The following is a 20,988-nucleotide window of genomic DNA, read 5'->3' as shown; positions in this document are numbered from 1 at the left end:
AAAGGTGAACTGTACCTTCAAAGCACGAGGGGCGTCGTTTGGTTGAACATAACATTCGGTGACATTCCATCTGTTATCCCAGCAACTTATGTTCGTTAATGTGTGTGCAGATAATTCTCTCAAAGGCACGGGTGTGGGCGCAGCGGAATGAAGCCAGCAAGCAGACACAGTTTAGATACCACTATATACCCCCATCCCCTCCCTACGTGTAGGGTAGCAAACTGGACTCCCTGCCTTTCCTTCCTCCCTTCTCTCTCTACTAGATGTCTAAATATAATGTGGCGAATACCTGAAACTAGCCACCCGCTAATTTGTGAGGGACCTTCCAACGCACTTGGAAATACTGTCGCTAGTTAGTACTCGCTCTCAGTACCACGCTGTTTGTGATGCACTGCCTGCTAATATCTGATACACGTTTAAAGCGTAAGCTTTTCTTAGCTCGTTCCTCGGTTTCGTACTGTCCGCGTTGTCCACATGCCTCCTCTCTCGCCTCTCAGACGCCCTCCACTTTTTTCTCCCTTTGGTAGAAGCACACGCCATGATGCACGCACCTCCGCCAATGAGATAGGAGAGCTCGGTCACGTGACGCAAAACTAGGTTCCCAGCCACACTAGCGGATGGTGTTGCCCTCTAGACGTCACGGGTGGCGGAATCCGCCGATTACGCCTGCAGTTTCATTGAAGTCGTGGTCCCGGCGCGGTCACGCCTCACCTTTCCCTTCGCGAGTCGGTAGTGGCGCGGGCGTTTGCCCCCACGCTGCGTTAACCAGCTGGTGTTTAACATCACGGCGTGGGCCAGTGAATGTTTAGAAAGGCGGCGACCACTAAAGCATCGTAGATGAGTGCACTTTAAAACAAAGCGCTATGAAACGTCCTTTACATTGAAATGTCGTGAAAAAAAGCAGGCACTTCCGACCACCAAGCGATTCGGCAAGCTCGAGGTGGGGAGCGAAAACGCCTAGCCCGCCCCACCGCTCCAACATTAGCGTTACACACTCATAACTGTCATCAGAGTTTATTATTTTTTTCTTCAGAAGCTGAGTTTTGTTTGTGAAACAGTTGTGTGTGCTTTCCTTGTGGCGTTAAGCTACATCGAGCTAGACGCAACCGCATACAAGGCCAAGAATATGCTGAAACAAGGTATAGGGGGAAAGTAACTTTTTATATTTATTTACGGATCAATTATAGACAAGGGTTCAACTTGCTATAAGGTACAAAATTTTCAGACTGTTACAGGGCACCGCAAACTTATAAATAAGGAAAAGACAGCTAACCGTGGCTCTAACCCAAATTCATGGCATCTGATTGCGCGTGGGATGCTCTACCAATTTAGCTGCGGCGGTTGCTGTTCCTCCTTCAAGTTTCTGAAATAATTATGCTTAATAACGGTTGTTACGAAAACCTACTGACTTTTGTATTACGCACTCATTCCTTTTCGGAACGGTGGACACACTTAATGTGCCACTCGTGCAACTGCGAAGAGGAAATCGAACAGTATTTCGTTTTTCTGACTGTTATGACGTCGAACGCGACGTTATTCGTATCCTCTTAAACCGACTATATCTTATACGATGGTCATAGATAAAAGTTTTCAGACGATGGCCCCACGCGTCGCAAGCTGCCGAAGCAACGCGGACATTACTACGTTTTATGAAATGGACTGGCCTTAGTGGACGACTGTCGGTGTGATGGGAAGCCCACGTGTTCGCAGTGCTAGGGCATCCCTTCCTTTCTTTCTTTTTCATCCTTAATCCCGTTACCCCTTCATCCCTAATTCGTTTATCCCATTACACCGGTAGGGTAGCAAACAGGAAGCACGTCTGTTTGACCTCCGTCACTCTCCTTTCACTCTTCCTCCTCCTACTTTTTGGGTACTTGTGTGACATCCGTCATGTGTGGTACAGCCACCGTCCCGGCTGTCGAGAGCGCGGGAGTGGTGTGCTTCGAAGACCCTTAGCGCCACCCACCAGAGGAGGCTGGAACGGCATCATTGTTTCTGAGCATGCGCTGTTGGTCATGACAGGGCTTCGGCACTGGCGGTCGTAGTCATGTGCCTTTCACAGTTCTTCGCTACAGGTGATCCTGTCCGATGACAGGGGATTCCGAAATATGGGCCAGGCGATAGTAACGGCTCTTTATCAGCGTGCTTCCTCGCAACACAGCGTGGCCAAAAAACACACACACAAAAAAAAACCGCATGCTCGCGTAGAACCGTCATCGGGCTGAATCAGCAGAAGATAAGAGCTGTGCGAAGAGAAAGGCTAAGACCACGAGTAGCGAAGCTTCGCCCTCGTGTCAGCGCATGCTAAGGGGCAAAGACCTCCTTTAGGCGGTATACCAAGGGTCTCGGAAGAGCACCGCTCCTGCGCTTTAGACATCCCCGATGAGGGCTGTGCGTAATCTTAAGAACAGGTCAATAGGACGTTTTAACTTACTCGTGCATGCAACCAGCGTGTACTTGCTGGTTTTCCAAAGAAATCATTTAGTTTTATTTTTTTGCTCTGTTTCACAGTGTATCATGACCGAATGGGCTCGCAACTACCTGTAGCAACCGCACTGCTGTGCCTACTGAGCTGTGTGTCACCCCTGCAAATAGACAAGACAGACGGCGGCTACAAGGACCTGTTGATATCGATCAACAAGGACGTGCCCTACAATGAGACCATCGTGGAGAACATCAAGGCATGTGACATAATTCGAAATATGATACGCATGTTGAACTACGCAGGAGACGCAGGCCACGTTTCAGCAGCATAAACCAAAACGCCAATCATGAAAAACATATCATCACAGAATCTGTTACGTGTTATCAGAATAGACTGCGACGTTCATTGACTTGGTATGCGGTAGGTCGCTTGGCGTAATTTCCAATGCCTGTTTTTGAGTTTCACTTACGCAGCTGTGACAGATGCATGTGAACCTGTAAGCGCCACAAAGCATTCTAGTCGTTTTCCGCTTGTTCCCGCTTGAATTTGTGCTGAAAGTACAAATTTACCGAAGTTATGCAATGTCTCAGGAAATTTGCGAAACGTAATAACTTCATTCTTGTAGAACTAAAGTCTCACTGCACTGTCTTTTATAAAAACTTGCTGCAGTCATCGTTACTGGTTGTGTTTGAGCACTTAATTTAGAGCCTGAAACAACCTTCCTGCAACCTGTTCAAACAACAATCTGCTCAAACTTTGCACTTCTATTGCAACTAACCGAAAACTGTGCTCGTCAAGGACTGCTGGTCAAATAAACGTTGGAAATGAGGCAACTGGAAGACACGTATATCGGAGTGATGTTTGATCATGAAAACACAAGCAAATTATTTCGTCCCTGCGCCAATCCAGGCCAGTCGAAGGAATTTTTTCACCCTCAACATACCTAATTCAATGACATCGACATGAAGCCAAGGAAAGCAGAAGTAAAGTTATTTGTAGGTTAAATTGAAGCGTATAAATTATAAACTAAAGGTAAATGAAAGTGGCTGAAAATAAGAAAACTTGCCACCGGTGGCAGCTGAAATAACAAGATTCGCGTAATCATTTATACACAATTAAAACTACAAATAACTTCCCTAATCTTTTCCTTAGCTTCATCGTCTGTCAGCTTCATACAGTTGTGATTAACGAAAATCGGGCCCCTTAGTTCTCTTCCTCGTCTAATTCAGACTTGCCTTGTGTTTTCTGGTAATTGGATTTTTGCAGGATATTAATCTTCCCGGTTAGTACATCTTTCACAGCATATAACAGTTTTTAAAACACTTGGCTATACTTCGGATACTAGGCCAATATTAGAATAGGGTTGTGTTGTGAGGGACTATCACGCAAAAATATTATTGGTCAGTTGAATATTTTCAGAAAAAAAACTAGCCTTTTAAGATTTTCTGGCTGCAGCCCCCCAAAATCATATCACCAAAATTAGGGAGAACAACTGTATTACAAAAGAAAAACAGTCTAAAAATGCTGGCTCTCCCGTAATCGAGAGTAGATGTAAGTATGAAAAGGCTACCAGCAAAGTAGATTGGTTGGAATAATTACGACTACTGACAACCATCTCCCAACCATCCCCGGCGCACCGGACGCTGCCGGCCTGGTCGTTGCCTGGCCACGCAGCGTGGCTCCCTTTCTCGAAGGAGGCGACGCAAAACCCACGCCGCGCAACTCACGGACCGCTGGCGTTGAAAAGAGCACAGACAACCCTGTCTCAGCGCCAAAAGATGACAATTAAGTGTATGCTGCAATGTATCTCCCTTTATAACGTCGCTGTTTGAAATGACAAATAAAATTTCGGTGTATTAGAAGTTACAGCTTGAGCGATATTGTGAGCAAACATTAGGCAAAACCCGGAAGAAATATTTTTGTAAATTGTTTGGGCAGTAACTAGCTTGTGTAATGCGGTCCTGTCCAAAGGGTTGGGGGCCAGAGACCGCATTTTCTTAAATTTTCACTAGTTGCCCGGATGATCTCGTTTTGTTCTCGCAACGATGCCCGGATAACGGTTGTGGCTTTTGGATCACGGTTACTTGAGGGTCGCCCAGAACGGGAGCTGAAAAGCATTTCATGCTTAAAATCCTACCTCTTAGATCCTTCTCCTCAGTATTGCACCAGAAGATCGCCGTCACTATTATGTTATGTGTCGCACCCTTATCAATTAGCCAAAACTAGCCAAAACTGTCACAGCAGTCATTCGCAGTATCTACCACCTTACTTTGCCATGAATAACTAGTGTACATTCTATTTCTGTCCTAACTGGAACGGCATAAACGAATGCTAGTTTATTCATTTATGACAATAGAAGCATAGGTGTATCACGGCCGCTCAATGGAAAAAAGGTTTCCATTGAGCGGATGTGGGTGTACAACGTTCTTTCTTTGGTTGTTTGCGCTAATGCTATTCTTATGTCCTTAGAAGTGCTTACGCTTTTGTCAATTTTTGTCGCATTCCTGTGGCTTCATGCATTTTCCCGAGTGTTTATGTTTTTTGTATTTTTCTAACTCGTCCTCCTTGCGTCATTCCGCTGCAACATTGAATACAAACGTATAAAGTAAAACCAAAGATGCCCTGTACCAAGCTTATGCATCATTCGCCATTGTTACTTGCCATTTACCATTGAAATAAGCTGTCTGCGGTAGCCGTTTCTGTCAATGACCATGACGCTTTTGTTAGCAAACTGAAGTGCCTATTGCGCGACGACTGTTAGAATTGTACGACGCCGACTACTTAGAATTGTATTATTCTCTCTTGTCACCACTACCATTTTAGTTCTGCTTTTTCTAGTGTGTTCTTAGTGTTTGCAGTGTATCTTTCAGTATATTTTATCGCGTTCTGTTCTCAGAAAATTGCGCTCTTTTCCATTATTTATTCACCGTAATATGTTATGTAATGCTATGTAAGCCCTGATGTAATGCATGTAAACGGACCTTTAGGGTACATGAATAAAAGAAAGAATGAACGAAATAACTGTCAAGGTACTCTTTAGACAGCGCTTCGTCCTTCTCTATTGTAATGATGAACAATCATGGCAGGAAAAGGTAAAGATTACTTTTTATATACGTGGACACTTGCAGAGCCTGCTCAGATCTTCGTCCGAATTCCTGCACCGGGCAACAAACGGCCGCGTGTACATCAAGCACGTCACCATCGACTTCCCAAATACGTGGCCTCAGAGAAACGTTTCACGACGCGTGTCTTCGAGCTCCTTCGAAAAGAGCGACGTACGTGTCAAGGTTCCTGGGTTACTCGCGGAAAACAGACCTTTCACGAGGCAAACGAGACCCTGCGGTAAGCCCGGAGACTACATCCAATTAACGCCCAAATTCCTCAGCGAGCTCCATGCGTCAACACTGAAGACGTTCAAAAACCCAGGTACGCTTCTTAAGCAAACTACCCCAGCTCTATGTATCATATGAGTCATCATAAGCTTCTTTAAATAAAAGTGCTGTCACAAATTTTAGATGTTATAGAAACATTACAGGAAAATCCTTGCACGTAAACAGATGACAGCACGTATGAAGGATGGAAAATGAGGAAATATTTATATTAAACTGATACACAAATTGACCAAGAAATTCCGGACCAGGCGTCATCGCCATCAGCCCGACATCGTGAAACAAAGCAAAACTTGGTGACACTGCATGCATAAGGTTAGGTATGATGATGTCGCTCATCAAGAAATAAACAACGCTGCGCACGGTTCTTCTGGCTAACACATGCATGTGGCTGCCGCAGCGATCGCGGAGACAAGAGGGCCAGTGCGTAATGACGTTACGACGCCTCATCATCCAACGCAAAGAGGAACAAAAAAAAATTGGATGGTGAATATCTCGCGACGGCATCATCATCATCATCATCATCATCATCATCATCATCATCATGGTTACGCCCACTGCAGGGCAAAGGCCTCTCCCATACTTCTCCAACAAGCCCGGTCATGTACTAATTGTGGCCATGCCGTCCCTGCAAACTTCTCAATCTCATCCGCCCACCTAACTTTCTGCCGCCCCCTGCTACGCTTCCCTTCCCTTGGAATCCAGTCCGTAACCCTTAATGACCATCGGTTATCTTCTCTCCTCATTACATGTCCTGCCCATGCCCATTTCTTTTTCTTGACTTCAACTAAGATGTGATTAACTTGCGTTTGTTCCCTCACCCAATCTGCTCTTTTCTTATCCCTTAACGTTACACCTATAATAGCGCTTGATAAATATCAAATAAAATGAAGTTGTTCAAGAATACGATTGCCTACAAGTTTCTATGAAAAACATGTACTGTAATTACGAAATGCAAGAGGTGATTAACACATATTTCTTAATTATTTCCTTACTGACGCTACCTGTCTGCGAAAATTGTGTTGGAGTACATAAGTTGCAGAATTAAGCAGCATTTGCGCAGCTAGCATAGCTTTCTTTATTAAAATTTCGTATAGTTTAACGTTGAGGACCCTGTATAGCACCACACACACACACACACACACACACACACGCGCACACACACACACACACACACACACACACACACACACACACACACACACACACACACACACACACACACACACACACACACACACACACACACACACACACACACACACACACACACACACACACATACATACATACATACATACATACATACATACATACATACATACATACATACATACATACATACATACATACATACATACATACATACATACATACATGAACGAGCCCTTATCCTCGACTCGCTGGTATCGACGAGTAATGCAGAGTGTCGAACAATACACTTGGCATGATGCGCATATTGACTGTTCAGCCTCCCCTTGCGTGGTATAAAATGACATCAGTCACAAATGTAAATGTAGGGAAGCGTTTGTAGGGAAACAAGGAACACGAAATGGTCAGCAAAGTGAAGCGATGAATACTAAAAACTGCATTTAAATAAACAAACAAATGATCAAGTTAATGAAAACATGATTACAAAGAACACAATATTCGAGGCCGTTATTCAGGTATACAAACCCTGTCGGAGCTGTAGTGCCAACTTGTTTATTCTGCGGCACTGGCGCATCATGTGTGGTGGCCTGCCGGTTGACGCAGACGGAACCGTACCTGACGCCCTTCGGCATGACACGCCGAATGATGAGTTCTTTTTGATCTTATGTTCCACGATTGCAGCGTACGTGTTCGTGCACGAGTGGGCCCATTACCGGTACGGAGTGTTCGACGAGTACGGCAGCCAGGATGACAACCAGTACCCGCTTACCTACTGCGAAGGCAGAGTGGTGAGCACGTGATTTGCACGTAGGCTGCTTATAAGAGCGATGTTGCTATCCAGAAAGTAGCAATGTCCCGAAGACTCTTAAACACCGCATTTGCATTCTCCGCTTTCAGGCTAAGCTAAGTTATGCGCTACTTACACAATTATACAATCATGAGAGCTTCTTGTGGCGCTGTAAATGAGTAAATTTCATGTAGGTGTTCTTTTCTTAATCATTTGCGATATTCATCTATTTTTTATGAAACGTCAGGTCTTATTTTAACCATGCTTTCATATGTAATTTTTTTTCTATAACGTAGCACTTTCATTGGAAACATTGCAAAGATTTTTGTTTTCATTCGAGGGTTCCCATCGAAATTTTCCTGCCAGAGCTTCAGCCTAATGTTTATTGAAATCTAAGTACACCACATTCATTTCCTTTTCCAGACGGGCTTCCGCCGGACCCTCGATTTCATTCTTTTATTTCTTGAACTTTTCAATCATCTGCCATCGAAAATACGAACCAGGGTCGCCTTTCGCACTTATAGAGTGTAGCATATATTTAGCGATACCAGCAGAAGGCAGCGAAATTGTAATGTTCGGTCTGCAAGCGAAAGAACTTTCGCGGAGAAAACGAGGGAGATGGGCTAGGTATAAACAATAAAAGAAGATTGACTGCTCGCTTCATTCACTCCAGTTTCCTAATTGCAAATTTTTCACGAGCCAACCAAGAGCATTTTTAACGTAAAATTCCGGCGTGCCGAAGTTGGCGCTTTTAACATGCATGTTTTTTTTTTGTTCCTGCTTTCTCAGGTCAAACTGAATTCATGCTCGGAGAAGATTCGCTTCATCCCAAGACAGGTCTCTGGAGGAAGGTGTAAATTTAACCCCAAGACCTGCAAATTTCCTAAGGACTGCATGATTGAGTTTTTGCAGTCGCCGGAGAATCCCGTCGAATCGTCAATCATGTTCATGCCTTATATCACCAACGTGAGTGTCTTCTATTGGACGTTCGTGTTCGTCCTGTCTACTATGACCTCTCCACAAAAATACCTATATGCCACTAATATTGGGCATGCACATGAACTGAACTGCAATGAAGTTTCATTTCGTATAGGAAGGATAGCAGCTTTTTTGCAAGCTAAGACCTGTAAAACGTGAAAGAGAGAGAGAGAGAGAGAGAGAGAGAGAGAGAGAGAGAGAGAGAGAGAGAGAGAGAGAGAGGGAGGGAGAGAGAGAGCGAGAGAGAGCTGTTTATTTAAAAGGACAGAGCTTTGCCGGCGTAAAAGTATTCGCCTACAAGGGAAGGGAAGTAAGGCCCTAGGAGGAGAGAGGCAGAAAAAAAAAGATCACTTGATATCTTCGTTTCGCGTTTGACTCCTACATATCTGAATACATGACTCGCCCTGACTTCCCTGCTGGCGTTTTATACGATGCACATAGTCCGAATAATACGGTTTTGAGAGGATGCCGTTCGATTGAATTTAATCAAACAAGGAATCGAGTGTTTGACGTTGCATTTGGGGAGAGTGCCAGGGATCTAATATGCGCCTAAGTGTCAACGGGCCTTGAAAGACTGTTGCTATATTTATCGCGCATATGCCTTTCACATTCCTGTACGCTCTACAGTGTAATCGGCAACCAGCGCTGAAACTTCGCGCGCCAACAGCAGCGCCGTAACACACAGCCTAGCCAGTGGTCAGACGCACACACGTCAGCTTCACCGCTCATCTTGAGGTACATGTGTCCGGATTATGGCCTCTCTGGGAACCGGCGTGTTAGAGCGTATGATAGCATGCGCTTCTCCAGCGCCAACAGATATGGCCAGAGCTCGGCTGGGCGCACGGAGCTAAAGCGAACACTGATACAGGCACGCGTCTAAAATCATTAAAAATGTGGCACCATTTTTCTGACCTCCCTATCGAATGGTTCAGCATGCTTCAGTTTCACACTAAAACTGCATTTGCGCCTCCTGGCCAGCGCTGGTTCCCATATAATATGTCCGATCGATTCCACAGAACCAAAGCTGTTGCAACTGGGGCTTCTAGTTTGACCATGGCGGCAGACTAGGCTGTTTGTGTACGCCACGTTAAGCAGTAGCCGACGATAGAGTGCCTCTAAATAACTCTAAGGTTAGTCATCTTGGAATCCTTGACTGAAGTTCAGCGTCAATATATGGTTCGTTGCAATTCTTTCCAGCGTCGGAGGTAGTCTAACCCTTTGGATGAACTCTTTGTGGGTGGGAATATTTTTGTCAGGCACATAACCCTTTAGTCCTCGCCTCCCCCGTGAACTTCCAAAGACATACAATGCTCAGTCAATCACTGAATTCCACATGTTCCTGTTTGTAGGCTTCTTTCTGGAAGGGAGAAAATGATAATTGTCATCCTCAGAAACAGAAAGAAATCACGCATATCAGCGATTGTGCGGTGTTCGAAGTTCCTCAGAAATATCAATGCAACAGTCTTCAGCAGAGCATTTATGGGTATATTGTAACGGTGAGCGTACTGTGTAGCGAATTGAAGGGTTTCATACCAAGCAGTGGACCGTGGCGTTCAGCTAGAAACATGCTCACGTCTGAGACCACAACCTACTTTGCAGGTGAGCCAGTTCTGTGATTCCGACAATGGAACGCGCCGGCACAACCGTCTTGCTCCTAACAAGCAAAATGCGATCTGCAGGGGGAAGTCCACGTGGGAAGTCATCAGCGAGAATGAAGACTTCAAGAAGTATTCCCTTCTCTTTCGTCTCTGTACAGCACTTATCACTAAGGATTTGTACGTCACATGCAACACCGAAATGCAGGAAGTATAGCTTCCTAAATGGTACATTTCAGTCAGATTATTGTGCGCATGAAAAACATTTAAGATCAGGACGACTGTCAATCGAATTGGTATTGGCTTTGATTATAGACGTTTCACTTTTAATTCATTTCTAGATTGCAGCGCGTTAAATGGAACCTTTGCATGATGGTACTTTTCTATGTATGTACTATTCACTTTCCTGTCATGGGATATGACCATGTGGTACTCACAAAACTTTACATAGTTCAGATGCATTACGCCTAAGGCCTAGGCTTTTAGCGGAAGCCTTAAAGAATTAAATTGTTGGGTTTTACACGCCAAAATCACGATCTGATTATGAGGCACGCCGTAGTGGGGTACTATGGAATATTTTGGACCACCTGGGGTTCATTAACGTGCACCTAAATCAAAGTACATGGGTGTTCTCGCATTTCGCCGCCGCCGTCACGGGATTCGATCCCGCGACGACGTGCGTATCAGCCCAACACCATAGCCACTAAGCAATCACGGCGGGCGAACGGAAGCTGAATTTTGAATTGCAGCCACTGTATCGGAAGGAAACGCGGACAAAAAAGGACACACTGTCCTCTTTGTCCGTGTTTCTTTGCGCTACAATGATTTCAATGCGTATCAACCAACTCACCCAAGCAGAAGTTTTACCGCCTAACTTTGAACATTGCCACTCTGCGTTCATGGCAGATAGTGATTTTAGATTACTCAAACGCACACTGACACTTAGAAACGCGCGAACCGCTCTGAAAGTGCTGTCATCAATTGTTTCTACTTGTGAGCGCACCCAAAAGAATCGCAGCTCGATAGTTGTGCGCGTTGGCACCTGGTGGAAACACGGATGGCTCACTACTTAATCTCACATTTGCCACTCTTCTTCACCCGTGACAGCTAAAACTCATTGCTGCTTAGAAACGCGCGGACAATTACAAAAGCGCATCGCGATTAATCTTCACCACTGAGGCTCTTCGATCGTAGCCGCTAGCACTTTGAGACAATTTCAACCCGCATCTGGGCTAGTAAAGAGATAAATAACTACAAGTTTAGCGCAAGTGTCGGACCAAACAATACAGCGCTTACGCTAAATTTCCCACTGCGTGGAATCTACAAGATCTTTTTTCAATTTTATTATGTAGCAATGACCGCACGAGTCCAAGCTCTGGCCTAGGCTCACCCACCGTAATGGCTTTGCGTATGGCGTTGGGCTGCTAGGCATGTGGTCTCGGAATCAAATCTTGGCCACGCCGGCAGCATTTCGATGCAGGCGAAATGCAAGAACACCCGTGTGCCGTTTATATGCATGCACGTTAATGATCTCCCGGCGGTCTAAGTTAACCCGTAGTCCCCAACTTCGGCGCGCCTCAACATCAGGTCGTGGTTTTGGCACGAAAAACCCAACAATTCTTTCGCTTAGGTTCACGCAGAAACCTGAGCGAGGCCTCGATAGATAACACTAATTAACGTAAATTTAATTACCCACGAGCGACACACGAGAGTGGAGGACGCGATAGCGATGTGTGACAGAGGCAGGTCGTCCACTCGGTTCGTGGACAGGCGTAAGAAAACACATGTGCACTAAAGGACGCATTCATCGAACAGAAAGCTGTAGGAAAAGAGCTTTGTCACGTTCTGACTGCGAGGTTCCAAGTGCATCTCGACACACAATCTGCAAGATACTACGAATGGGTCGCGGCAGTCCTTCAATAGGCATTTGTATTAGTTCTGCTACTGCGACACCATCACTGCGACTACTAGCAGTCGTAGAAGCAGCAGTAGTTGTTGTGGTAGCGATAGTAGCAGTAAGTATTGTTGGTATACCCATTTAATATTGACACAGGCGCAGTCTGAGTTGTTCGCCAAGAATGCTATAAACGTAATATCATTTATTTTAGTCTACGTTCTTTATTATTTTATTTTAAAGGCAGGAATGAAAGCAAGCTGAATAATGCAGGCTGTCGCCAGATAATTTGGAGAAAGTGAGTTAATGAAAATAAATGTACAGATCGAAAAGACTGGATTGACAAAGCCGTTGAACGTAGTTTTCAAGGATGTTAAATAGCTGAGTGAAAATTCCTGCGGCTTCCTTAAAGTAGATAAACCCACGGAACGGAGTGGGGATAGAGACGTCAGGCCGATTCGATGAATCAGTGATTCTGAGTTGCTTTTGCATGAAATAGGCTTAGGCCGGCTTGCACCCAGCAGCATCCTTCCATTTTTCGATCATATGGTAAGAAGATATACGAGGGCAAATACAAAGCAAGAGCCCTAATTTGGGCACGTTCTGCACTCGCCGATTATCCTTGCAGCCTTCCCAGGCCCGACATGTCCAAGAGCATCGAGGTGTCGTTTGAAGAGACGCAACAGAGGGAGCATCTGGCCCAGCGGGTCGTTCTGGTTCTCGATGTCTCGACTAGCATGGACGTAAGCGGCTGTTGTTTAGAAGAGATTATGTTTGTGCAACGCGTTGGTCTCGATAACGAAAATACGACTTAAACGTATTCGCCCACAATAAAAGATTTGACTCTTCATACCAGCCTCACTTTCGGGCTTAAAAAGAATGGGGAAAACATCACTCTACGTGAAAATCTTGGGGAAAAACTTCCTCATGAAGGGTCGCCTTTGGTTGACTTGGATTATTTAACCAATGCAGGGCACCATGAAACCGTGATTTGATGAATTAAAGGACACGTGTGTATTTTCTTTAACTTTGTGAATAAGACGCAGCTTGTGACGTCACAGGTACCTAATTATATCTTCATCACCTCACGTCTTGCACCTAATTTCGCTCGCCATGCATATAAGCGCTCTCTCGCGGTTATTGGACCTCCTTTTTTCGGCACCCATCGCATGCACACGCAAGGCCGATAGTTGTTCACGACATAACATTGCTCAGCGACACCGTGAATTATCAAGTGTCGTGTACAAGAAAATAATGTATTTACAGTCATACTGTGGTCCGTTGGCCCCTGAAGACAAACACTGGTAATTCATTTGATACGCTGAAGAACACGGCTCGTTTTAAATTTTGCAGAATGTACGATGTCGCCACATGTTTGCGTCGCTCCTCGATGCATGGTGTTCGTACGGGTATAACTGAAAATTTCCTGCTTGGTTGTTTCCCGGGGGCACATTAAGTAATCACACGAATCCAGTTGCTCCACAATTTACGTGGCCAGATATGCAAGGCTCTTTAGCTGTGTTTTGTCCCACGCCAGCTCACCCTTATGAACTGCGCAGATAAACCATTTGCGGCAGTGGGTAATCATGGATAACGTTGGGAAACTCGTTATCTAGAGCTGTCTGAACAAAGAGGGGAAGAGTTATCGGTTTTCTTACGCTGTGTTTGCGCTGCGCTTATCAGACTTGTCTAGCGGGTTCTGCTTTTACGCCGAATATTTCTGCGTGCTTAAGCTAGGCCTTCGTAGGACCTGTTCTCAGGTAAATAAGATCGTTAAAATTGCATTCAGGAAATTCATTCGTTAAAAGTGAGGTAAGAGCTTCAATAACTACACATGATACGGCGCCAATATTACCGCGAACAGAGGTGGGTATGGACGCAAGCGTCAATTGTTGGTAACACCGCATGGGCCAACGATCGAGCCAACGGCCATGTGCTTGCGCGATGATGATGACACTGTGATTTTTTTCTCTCAAATTTTATCCGGCGAACGTGACCAGTATGGTGACATTTAAGGGTGATAAGTGAGAAGTATACAGCCTAAATATGTGAGAATGGTCACAGACATTGCCCCGTTTTATTACTTGGAACCGTGATGTACTATAGAGTTGACTATGTCTTATATTATTACTAAATTATTTAGCCCGCCATGTCTTTCTTTCCTTTCTCCTTTTTCTTTCTTTCTTTCTTTCTTCCTTTCTTTCTTTCTTTCTTTCTCTTTTATTTGAGACAATTTCATACAAATTGGCTCACGGGGCACAGCAAAAGGCCCGGAAAGAGCCTGATTAGGATATGCCACCCTGAAAGCGTCTGTCATACGTTATTCATACTTGTTGAAATAGCGTATGACTTGTAGCTACGGGAGCCCTCGACAAGCGGTGGAAACTATGGTATACACGTTGGGTAAGCAGCACCTAAAGAAAACATTTTAGCAGCAATATTCGCAGCAAGAACCACACACAGACACATTCGGAAAGTCGTAACGTGTGCAGATTGATGTATACAGATGGTTGCAAAATAAGACTGCATCATATGTAATAACCAAGTAAAATATTCGCAGCCTCTCCCGAAAGGCAAAGCATAGATTGCGATAGAAAATTAGCATACATCTATACGAAGTAAGGATAGCAGTTTTATTAGCCGTATAAACTTGTAAACATTCGCTTACTAACTAAATTCCCAAGCACGGGGTCACGCGCGCCCGCGCAAACACGTACGCATCTCACTCGATGACCGCGTAAGCTTGCTGTGACAACGCTGGAGTGAGAAATCGCGGCAGCAGCCACCAGTGAATTGACCTTCGTGCTGCCGCTCACTTCAAAGCGAATTAAGCGGCGAAAACACAGTGCACACGAAGGAAGCTATCAGCACTTTGTCTCCATCGCAGATCGTTTTCAAGGCAGAGGCCGAGCGACTGCGCGCGTCTGCGCCATACGCAGAAGGCGCCGAAGTATAACCCCCCCCCCCCCTTTCCCTGGTGACTTGCGCGCAGCGGAAGACGGCGCGCTTCCTCCCCGCTTTGCTCCCTTGCGTTCGCGAGAATGAGCCGCCATCGTCGGCTCACCCTCGCAAGCTCTCACTAGCAAGTGTCGCATACGGCGCGCGCCAACGATGTGATCGCCCTTGTACTCTATACGGAACGTCACGGAGACGGCGACGTGATGGCAGAAATGGGCCTGCAGTGGCCACGTAATTCATATCGCAATGAATACAACACAGTACACTATGATTATCCGGTCCTTTGTAACAGTGCCAGAGGATGCGAGCTAGATGAATAAGGGTATTCGAGGGGATCAATTTGTTTTGTTTTTCACAACCATGCAAAGTTTGAGACAGCAATGGGGGAGAAAGCATAGAAAGTTAATTATTATGTTTGATTGAGGTAGTAAAGAAACAGGATAAAGCGTCGAGTCATATAGAGGGTTATAGAGGGTCATAGAGGGTCATAGTCATACATACAGACACCTGTAATAAGTTGCCTCTTGGTCCGATTTCCCTCTGCTTTACCTGATTAGTTCTACATCTCAACTAAGCGTAACAGATAACTCACCCTATGCCTCATCTAATGGTACTGGCAAAGGGTTTCTTCACCTCAGTGCAATGGTCATGCGCCCAAAGAGCATAGGTCACTTCTCTGATGTTTTTGTGCGTATTCCAGGCGTACAACCGGATGACGTTCCTGAAAGAAGCGGTGACCCGATACATCCAGGACATTGAGGATGGCTCGAAGCGGCTGGCCATCATTACGTTCAGTAACAATGCGGCGGTCCGTCACACCCTGATGCCTGTGAACGTAAACACCAGGCAGAGCTTCCTGAATACGGTGAAACAGTTGCGCACCGTCGGGGCGACGTGCATTGGCTGCGGCCTCCAGCGAGCCCTGGAGGTACGCACTACTTTTGCGAGTGCGAACTATGAGAGTGAAGCTTTCACTCGGCGAGTTATCTCGAAACTCAGTGAACGTAACTTCATTTTCTGCAGTCACTGCTACTCCTTATTGTTGAGTTTCTTACCTCATATTTCGACATAGACGGCCCTGTTTGTGGCCCAACTCCCGACGTTTAAAATAATAAAAAGAAATTGTATTTAACATAATTATGATGGTTAGTGTGCTTAAGTTTGCGTGTTTCGTCACTGCTGCAGTGCATTATGCGGAAGATGTGGGCTCGGCTCGCAGCGGCGGCAAGTTGCTTTTCGTCCACTTTCCCTTACCTTTACCTTATCATCTCTAAACATTAGTTAAAAAGAACAACTAATTTCCTCAAGGCCTTTTTTGGCCGAATATGGTTGCATTATGCGTACGTATGTCTAAGTGTTTTTGTCTATTATTTTGTGACACTTGTTTAGAGGTGCTGTGGTTATAGTTTTTATTCTGCATATATATATATATATATATATATATATATATATATATATATATATATATAGATATATATATATATATATGCATGCTACCCCGATGAACTGCTGAGTGTTGTATGGTCAGTGCTTGAAACGAAAACATCTAAAGGAGGTCGTGACCTTATCTACATTGATGCGTCATTGCTACAAGGCCAATCTTATGTCGTGCCTCAGAAACAAGTAAAGGAAAAAAAAACTGCATAGAAATGGCGCAACTGGTTTGTTCAACATAAACGGAACCGATATTAAGTTGCGTTTATTGCATTTAAGAGAAGCAGTCAACGTACGCGAAATTCACCAAGCACAATGTATATTTGCCTCTTGTTTCTAAACAAACATTGTCCCAGAGATTTACATTGTCCCAAGTTTATATTCTACACCGCTTACAAGCACTCAGTCTGTCAATGTCCCAAAGCTACATGTGGGCTGAGGAATATGCCGCAGAATAGGACTCCGGTATTTTATAACATGCTATAACATGTTTTCGCATTTCGCCACCTTCGGAATGCAGTTACTGAGGCCCAAAAAGCTTCCAGCTCGTGCTAAGCAGTAGAGACGCCATTTCCTTAAGCCAACGGTGAAAATTAGCCACAGAATGCGGTGTCCCGTTTGCTCTCTCATAAAAAAGTGCCTCGGACCTCAAATAAACTGCGTCTAAGAACCAGGCCTGGAGCTAAGGCCCATATGCTTTAAGCCCCTGGCCCTGGGGTCAAACACCTGGAGAACCTCAGAACTGTCCCAAGTATTCTGCACCATCAGCCACAGCCGACATTCGCTACCCGCTGTGGCTCTGTCCAGAAACAAGAACTACGAGAGAGAGAGAGAGAGAATTCTCAGAGCTGCCAAGCTGTGAAACAGACGCACAGATAGATTTTGTGGCTTATGGACAATAAGTTAAATAATTCACTGCTTCAATTCTTCAACGAACAGGGCATCCACGCTTTCATTCAAGTGCTTGCACGAGGCGCAGTGCACTCTGTCAGAAAAAAAATAAGAAAAAAACATCGTTACAGGTACTGAGCACTCCCGACGAGACACCGGAAGGCGGCATCATCGTGTTGATGAGCGACGGCGCTGAAAACAGGGCTCCTTACCTCAATGACGTCATGCCGCAGTTGACGGCCGCCAAGGTGGAAGTCAGCACGTTGGCGCTGGGGTCCAAGGCCGATGATAAGCTCGAGAAGTTGGCCATAGCCACCCGTGGAAAAGCGTTCTTCTTTCAGGACCTCCTGGGCAACACCGCGCTCCGCATGGAGACAGCCTTCGTGGAAGCCACCATCGCACAGGCCGGTGCAGACAAAGATTACGTCACGGTACGTATGGCGCCCTTTCACGGCACCGTTTTATAACGTCACGTGGTCCCGCACGACACGGTATCATTTAAACAGGCATGCGTTTTCACACGTTTCTAGGCAACCGGCGCACTTTGCCGCCGAAGATGGCACAGAATTCCCCGTTCCCGCTACTTACCCTTTTAAACACTTCGACCAGGACTAATCACAATAAAACCATTCAACACTCCATTAGTCGTGTGAACTCTCATAAATACTCCTTGCTCCCGCAGGTCATTCTTTGTTTATAAGACTATGCTATCTGACACATGTGTAAACTATTTTCCACTTGAATGGTTTGTGAAGTGTATTGAGCACGTATCAGAAATTCCTAATCTTGCATACTTAGTTACATTCCTGCGTTCAGATTTGCTTCAAATTTTTCTGAAGTTCATTTTTGTTACCCTTCACGAAGTAATTGTAACTAATTGTGTAACGTACTCATTCTTCCATGAGCCCGGACAGGCCCTGCAGTATCAGCAATTAAATAAATAAATAAATAAATAATGGACATCACAATCATCATTGTCATCAACCCATCTTATATGCACTGCAGGACGAAGGTCTGTTCCGTCGATCTCCAATGACACCTGTTTTGCGCTAGTTGATGCTCTCCTAGGCCTGCAAATTTCCTAAATTTTTTTCGCACCACATAGTTTTCTGCCGTCTTCGACCGCGCTTGACTTCTCGTGGCACCTATTCGGTAACTCTAATAGATCTCCGATAATCTGTCCTACGCATTAGTACGTAATTGTTTTTTAGCATAAATGTCCTTACACAAGGCCTTGTGCAATGTGAAACCGACAGACTACATCAACAGAGCAACAGTTAGAGAAGCCAACAATATACCCTTCAGTCACCCTGCATGCAGTTGGCGTGCGCGACACTTTTTGCTGTCGAGTAGTGACATGCTGCGTGTGAGTGAACGAACGCTCTGCTCGGCCAAGTGAGGGTGCATTGTACCTCTGTGGACACAGCATAGGTGGTGTCCACAGCATAGTGGTGTCTATGATGAGACTCCCGATGTGCGATTGCTTCTGGTGCTTGCAATTAGCAAAAACATAGCTTTCGAGATCTGTATCGGCTACTCAGTGGCAACCACGGCTCTGCAGTGGGTTTGTACTCCCCATATAAGTGCCCACGATCACTTTACTGAAAGCATTGCCATCATTTGACGCGATGTTGGACGCGCCGCGACACCTAAGCCATGATTTAAGGAATAGTCTTTCCCTTCCCTGGCAATTCCTGCAACAAATAATTAACTTGTTCTCGAACTTTGATCGGGTCATTGTACACAGAATTACTATTTGATTACTGTGTAAGCACTGGTACCCGCGAGAACGTTCACAGACGATTATTTCACCGCCTCGGAATCCTTTCAGCGAGGTCTATAGAAACTTGGAATATGGGCCCTATAACGTAAAACTATTCCAATATGTTTCTATTCCAATCTCCTGACGTCAAATTTGCGTAACCATCGACGCAAGCACCAGGCGGTCACCCACAGGGTTGTCTGTACAGACCAATCAAACACTCTCTCGTTCATAGGAGGTCACTTTTGTTTGCTTGAAAAACGAATAACATTGCCTACACTGAGCGGCTTGTCGTATCTAATTGGCTGACAAGAGGCGAGGAGAACGCTCAAGTGGAGAGGGATCCACTGGGGCAGAGCCAGTGCACTGAAAATTGATAAGCGGATGAAGAGGGTGGTGAAGGCGTCTGCGATTGGTCGGCTTTCCCTTACTTAGCTTATGGTGGCTGGTCAAAAATCGTGGCGGCACGCAACGGAAGCTTAAGAATGACGCTAAAACTGACCCTCAGCAAAGAAGAGTTGGCAGAGTGAGGTGGTAAACATGCCGAAAGTGCCTGAAAACGTTACACGGCCACGCAGGAAGCTTTATTATGCGCAAATACACCCATGCTCTCCGGCAGGTGCGAGTAGCCAGCGTCTCAGCGATCGGCGGTAGCCATCTTTTATTCCTTTCGGAGCGGGGCAGCCTGCGGCTATTCCGAAGAAAATTCAGTTTTGTTCGGCATATTATTGCATCTTTATAGCGTACACGGCACTTTGACGCGGTGAGTTGGTGAGGTTTTTTGACGTCGCGTGACAGGCAGGTGAAGTAGGTGCAGCCCTAAAGCTCTTTACCAATAGCCGGGAGCTAATGGCGAAAAGGGGTCGAATCAGAAATAACTGTTTTTCTTTTTTCTGTCAAATCATGCATTATCAGTGTGTACACATAATATCAGATGGGGACCTATCGCGGTTTTCGTGACGTCGCGTGACAGGCGGGTGAAGTGGGGGTGGTCGAAAAAAGTTTTTGACCAATCGTGGAGGCCTGATAGCAGAATTTTAATAGAAAAGTTTGGAACAGTTTTACGTTATAGCGCCCATAATTACGTTAAATGTGGAACATTTCTTGACACTCCATATTCGTGAATCAAGAGAAATACGTAAATTCGTCGAGATCTGTTATTTTACGGCCCGGATAACATGACGCATGGCACCGATGCTAAGTAAGCATCACCCCTGCAAACTTCATTGACGTCGACAGTATACCTTCCAGATTAGCGGTAGGTCACCTAAAACATGAAACCCCGCATCACTCTTGCCGTTATTTCCGCCAAGGGGCATCATTTGCCTTTAGAGACATGAAAACTTGCGCATTTGTAAATATTATACATATGGAGGAATGCAGAATGAAATTTGAGATATACAGGTCCGCCACCACAAGGTAAACGTCACCGTCACAGCACATTCTGAAAATTAGGAGATTAGGAATTCCAGCCATGACATAAATGGTGACGTAGATATCTGTGTGTGCAACAACTCGTTGAACTAATCAGCGATGCAAAAAAAAAAGAATCAAAGACAGACAAAGAGAGATAAATGAGATGCGAAAGGGAGGAGGGTTAACCGGAATATAGATATCCAGTCTGATACCCTGCACTGGGGATAGGGTAAGAATAGCTGAGCTAACGCTAAGCTATTTTTTTTTCTTTCGCGCGTTTACTTGGGGGTTTTACGGGCCAAAACGC

At 45.2% G+C, this 20,988-nt stretch overlaps 1 protein-coding gene across 1 annotated transcript in view; it reads left to right on the top strand.

The window, feature by feature from the left end:
• LOC142557674 (calcium-activated chloride channel regulator 1-like) overlaps positions 1 to 20,988 on the top strand; it is a 39,331-nt gene that overhangs the window by 6,292 nt on the left and 12,051 nt on the right. The window contains exons 2-9 of the mRNA XM_075669688.1: positions 2,512 to 2,681; positions 5,554 to 5,851; positions 7,648 to 7,754; positions 8,543 to 8,719; positions 10,331 to 10,458; positions 12,849 to 12,963; positions 15,879 to 16,106; positions 17,635 to 17,934. Coding sequence (XP_075525803.1) covers positions 2,512 to 2,681; positions 5,554 to 5,851; positions 7,648 to 7,754; positions 8,543 to 8,719; positions 10,331 to 10,458; positions 12,849 to 12,963; positions 15,879 to 16,106; positions 17,635 to 17,934 — 1,523 coding nt within the window. The remainder of the gene's footprint in view (positions 1 to 2,511; positions 2,682 to 5,553; positions 5,852 to 7,647; positions 7,755 to 8,542; positions 8,720 to 10,330; positions 10,459 to 12,848; positions 12,964 to 15,878; positions 16,107 to 17,634; positions 17,935 to 20,988) is intronic.

This window comes from Dermacentor variabilis, chromosome 9, assembly GCF_050947875.1.
Source record: "Dermacentor variabilis isolate Ectoservices chromosome 9, ASM5094787v1, whole genome shotgun sequence".
Lineage (NCBI taxonomy): Eukaryota > Metazoa > Arthropoda > Arachnida > Ixodida > Ixodidae > Dermacentor > Dermacentor variabilis.
The sequence above is the reverse complement of the archived record's forward strand: the minus strand, read 5'-3'. Positions and strand labels throughout refer to the sequence as shown.